Below are 4,525 nucleotides of genomic sequence, written 5' to 3'. Positions count from 1 at the left end.
CAAAAATATTGTAATCTGTGATTAAATGTTAAATATAATATGTACGCCATAACATACGGAGTGTAATACAAGTTGTGTTTATGAATTAAATTGTGCAATTGTATATAATTGTGCAGCTGCTAAATGTTACAAAAAATATAATAATACAAAAATAAAGTGTAAATGACGTCATAAGAATTAAAAATTCAAGGTCTTCTAATATACCAGAACTTAAAGAAATTCGTTTAATATTAATTTTATTATTTTATGGAAACTAAAACTAAAACTAAAACTGAAAAATATCTATAAAGTTTGACAAAATAGAATGGAAAAATATCAATTCATTGTGAACAACATAAAGAAACGGAACAAAGAATGAAACGAAAATTAAAATAAACAAGAATTGTAGGTTAAGACGCCCGATTGGTTAGAAAGGTGTGCAAGTGTACATTAAAACCACAATTCCATTTTCTCAAAATATATATTCCTAAGAACTTCTTACACTTGTGTGCTCAAGAAGTTTTGTAAAATGCAAATATACAATATAATTAATGTTTAGAATAATATATAAACATAATTTGAGTGATTCGTATGCAAAAAAAAACCAATAACATGTAAAGACTTGCATATGTAGACATAAATTCCATTTTTAAAATTTTATTAAAAATACGTTAATTTTTTATTATTTTATTTTTTTTTTAATTAAATAGACGATTGGAAATGTGAAGCAACTAAGGAGCCTGCTAAAAAATCAGCAAACAAAATATTAAATTTTATATTACTAACTACATAATCAAAGCGGATATATATCAACGTGTTTAATAAGAAATATTAAAGAAAACTGAGGCGACTTTAACTGCTACTGTAACTGCACATAAATTATTTATCATGTCAGTACAGCAGTTTTGCCTACGTTGGAATAACCATCAGCCAAACTTTATATCAGTTTGTTCATCACTACTACACAATGGTACATTAGTTGATGTAACATTGGCTGCTGAGGGCAGACAACTGCAAGCACATAAGATAGTACTCTCTGCTTGTAGTTCATATTTTCAAGTAAGTTGATAAACAAATTAATCTCATACTAAATGTCAATAAATACTTTAATTATGTATAGACCCTCTTCACAACAAATCCATGTCAACATCCGATAGTTATACTTAAAGATGTACAATATGACGATCTTAAAACAATGGTCGATTTTATGTACTATGGCGAGGTAAACGTCTCTCAAGAGCAACTGCCTCACATACTTAAAACCGCAGAAATGCTCAAAATTAAAGGACTAGCTGAAATGCCCACCGATCCTGCCAACTTAACAAAATCAGAAAGTAAATCATCAAATGAAGCAACCGAACTTATGGGTAGTGCAGGAAATAGTCAAGGCGGTGGTGCTAGTAGTGGTGGTCTAGGTAGTAGTACCGGTGGTAGTGTAAGCGATTCACTATGGGGTAGTACGGAATCACAATTTCAACAACAGCATCATCATCAACAATTGCAGCAGCAACAACAACAGCAGCAGCAACAACAACAGCAGCAACAACAACAGCAGCAGCAACAACAGCATCACCACCATCAACAGCAACATCATCAACAGCAACAAAATAGTCAAACGCAAACTACACATCATCAGCTGAGACGTACACCATCACCATTAGGCGCTGGTGCATCACCAGCTACAAGAAGAAAACGTTTACGTAAATCTTCTAATAATGGTAATTTATATTACAAGACTAAACTAAAAAACTAAAATAATATATATAAATTATTATATAATATTAGGTTCAGGCGATCGTAATAATTCAGAAGATCCACATAATACATCATTAGATGCTGGTAATACAGCTGCAGGAATAACACTTTCACAGATGAATCAAATGTCATTCAATACAGGTGGTAATGCTGGTACATTAGGTGTTATTGGCGCCCATTCTCTACATACAACTAAACTTTTAAAGGATAATAGTAGTACAGATTTAGAGCCACATGCACACGATTCGGATAGTTTAGATGACACCCATGGACACGTACATATGCAAATTGTAAATATAATTTTTAATATATATTGTTTTGTTAATGAAAATAAAGTAATTATAAAGTTTTATTAGTAATAAACTTTTATTATTATGATAATACAAATAGTGAAAGCTCTCTTAATACTGATAAAACCAAAAATTTTGTCAGGATAAGCAAACTACACTTAAAAAAAAATAACTTACTATGTGTGAAAAATAAAATTTTGATATTAGAAACTTTTAAGAAAGATGTATATTTAATAGAGCTTTCACTATGTTTTAATGTAATTTTTAACATAAAAACTAACCATAAATACATTAAATATAAAAATAATAAAATTAATTGATTTGAGATCATATATGAATATATATATATATATATTTTGTTTTTGCAGAAACCTGAGGTAGATATTAGTGGCGTCCAACAGTCTATTCCTCTTGATATATCGGGAGCTACAACACCATCGGAACATGACGCACCTAATTCTCAATCATCACACTCAGGTAAGCTTAATTAAAAATGTACATTATTCTATTATTCTATTAGTGTTTTTGTTTTAAACATCTACAGTTTTTCATTACATATTTTAATACTATTGCATATTAGTATTTATCTTTTTTTTTTGTAGTAAATTTGCAAAAAAAGATGTTCATTTAGAGTTTAGTAAGGTTGCTTACATATTGCCGAAATAAATAATTTCCTTATAAATCCTTATAATCTTCTTAATTTCTATTGTATTTTTATGATACAACAATAACACCATACAATTTTAACTTAATGTAGTATAAGACTAAAATATTTTATTAAAAACTTTGAATTTTACAGTATAGGTGTAATATATAAAAAGCACCTCAGTTTAATAGGAACTGTTTATATAGCTTTATAAGTCAATAGATATAAAAGTCTATAGAATAAAATTGAGAAATTCGATTTATGACTCTTTATAAGTCAAATTAGAATATATACGCTTTTCGTTAATATAAATTAACTTTCAAAAATCTCTGACTTTGTGCAAGCAATTAATAAAATTTAATTACATTTCAATAAATTTAAAACATCTCTATAGAAGCAGAGAGTAATTAAATTAGCTTTATTTAAGAACATATTGGAATATATATATGTGATATACCTAATATAAAATTAAATAATAACCAATTAGTGAAGCTTACAGATTGTCTTTAATCTACTGACACGTTTTTTTATAATATATATATAATGTTAAATATTTAGAGATTATATTTGCCTAAATTTCTGACGAAACTAACATTATTTTTTTAAATAATCATTCATTTTGTATAGTTGATACGATATAAATCATTTAATTAAATATATATTCTGTAGTCCTTATTCATAGTTAAACTTAAAAGAAACAAAATATTATTCATTAACTAATAAGTCATTTTTTTGTATTTTTGATTTTATTTAATATATTTTTATTTTTCATTTGTATATCTTACTTATTAATTTTGCATTTATACAATCGAACTCCTCTGTAGCTATCCAAAATGATCACTTCTCAGAACACCTTAACACAAAATTTGATTGTCTTGATTTTTATAAATCTTTTTTGTGTATATATATTTTTTATTGTCATATAAAATCACGATTCGAAATTTCTTTAATCATTTTTTTACGATTGCTACGTCATAATTTTGTGCTGTGTTTATTATTACATTAAAAAAAATATGATTACCAAAAGAAGTTGAAAGAATGAATGCTAAAGCTAAATATACAGTGCTTTTCGCCTATCTAAATTCTAAGGTATAGAATAAAAAAATGAAAATTTTAATATAAAACTTAAAATTAACTACGTAATCATGTTGCAAAGAGAAAATGTTTAAAACGAATTACTAATTATTTCAACACCATTCTTGCTGTACTTGGGATCAGGAGAGAGCTATAGCACAGAGTCTGAGTTAATTTTGAAATTTGATTTAATTTTTCTTTCTTTACATAGAATAAAAAATTTAAAAGATTTTTTTATATACATATGTTTTTGTTTTGTTGTTTTTATTTATTTATTATAAATTTTTTTTTTTTTTTTGTAATTGATACTTCATTTTAACTTAAATAATTTAGCATTAGCAATCTTTCTAACTATCTCTCTCTTAATCAAGTAAAACAAATAATATATTAATTGTAAAAATCGAATTTGATAAAAAAGCAAAATAAGTAAATTTCTAAAGTAAAAATGTAGTTCTAGTTAAATTCTAATTAGGGATTTTCTTTTTAATAAAACTCTCTCACACTCTTCTCTCACTCTCTCTCTCTCTCTCCCATTCCCAGGTCTGCAATGGACGGTCGTTGATTCAAATTATTCACGCTTTTCGCTGCAATCTTGTCAAACTAATTTAATCGGTACGGGTGGCAATCCAAATGCTAATGCTACCAACAGTGCTGAACACCAGCAACAACGTCAACAACAACAACAACAACAGCAGGAACAACAGGATGCACAAACTGTTAGCAATCAACAACAGCAACAACACTTACAACAACTACACTATCAGCAACAACAGAATGCAAC

General features: G+C 27.3%; 1 protein-coding gene across 1 annotated transcript; it reads left to right on the top strand.

The window, feature by feature from the left end:
- Window positions 1–288: 288 nt before the first annotated feature.
- On the top strand, window positions 289–4,520 carry LOC119664209 (protein kinase 4-like; the record flags this gene model as incomplete). Its single annotated transcript, XM_038073744.1, has 6 exons — window positions 289–414; window positions 690–1,038; window positions 1,100–1,697; window positions 1,765–2,024; window positions 2,393–2,501; window positions 4,285–4,520. Coding segments are annotated over exons 2-6 (1,374 nt in total), but the record flags the coding sequence as incomplete, so codon positions are not given.
- Between the last annotated feature and the right edge of the window lie 5 nt (window positions 4,521–4,525).

Source organism: Teleopsis dalmanni, unplaced genomic scaffold (genome assembly GCF_002237135.1).
Source record: "Teleopsis dalmanni isolate 2A unplaced genomic scaffold, ASM223713v2 unscaffolded_contig_1613, whole genome shotgun sequence".
Classification (NCBI taxonomy): domain Eukaryota; kingdom Metazoa; phylum Arthropoda; class Insecta; order Diptera; family Diopsidae; genus Teleopsis; species Teleopsis dalmanni.
This window is presented reverse-complemented; position numbering and strand designations above follow the sequence as displayed.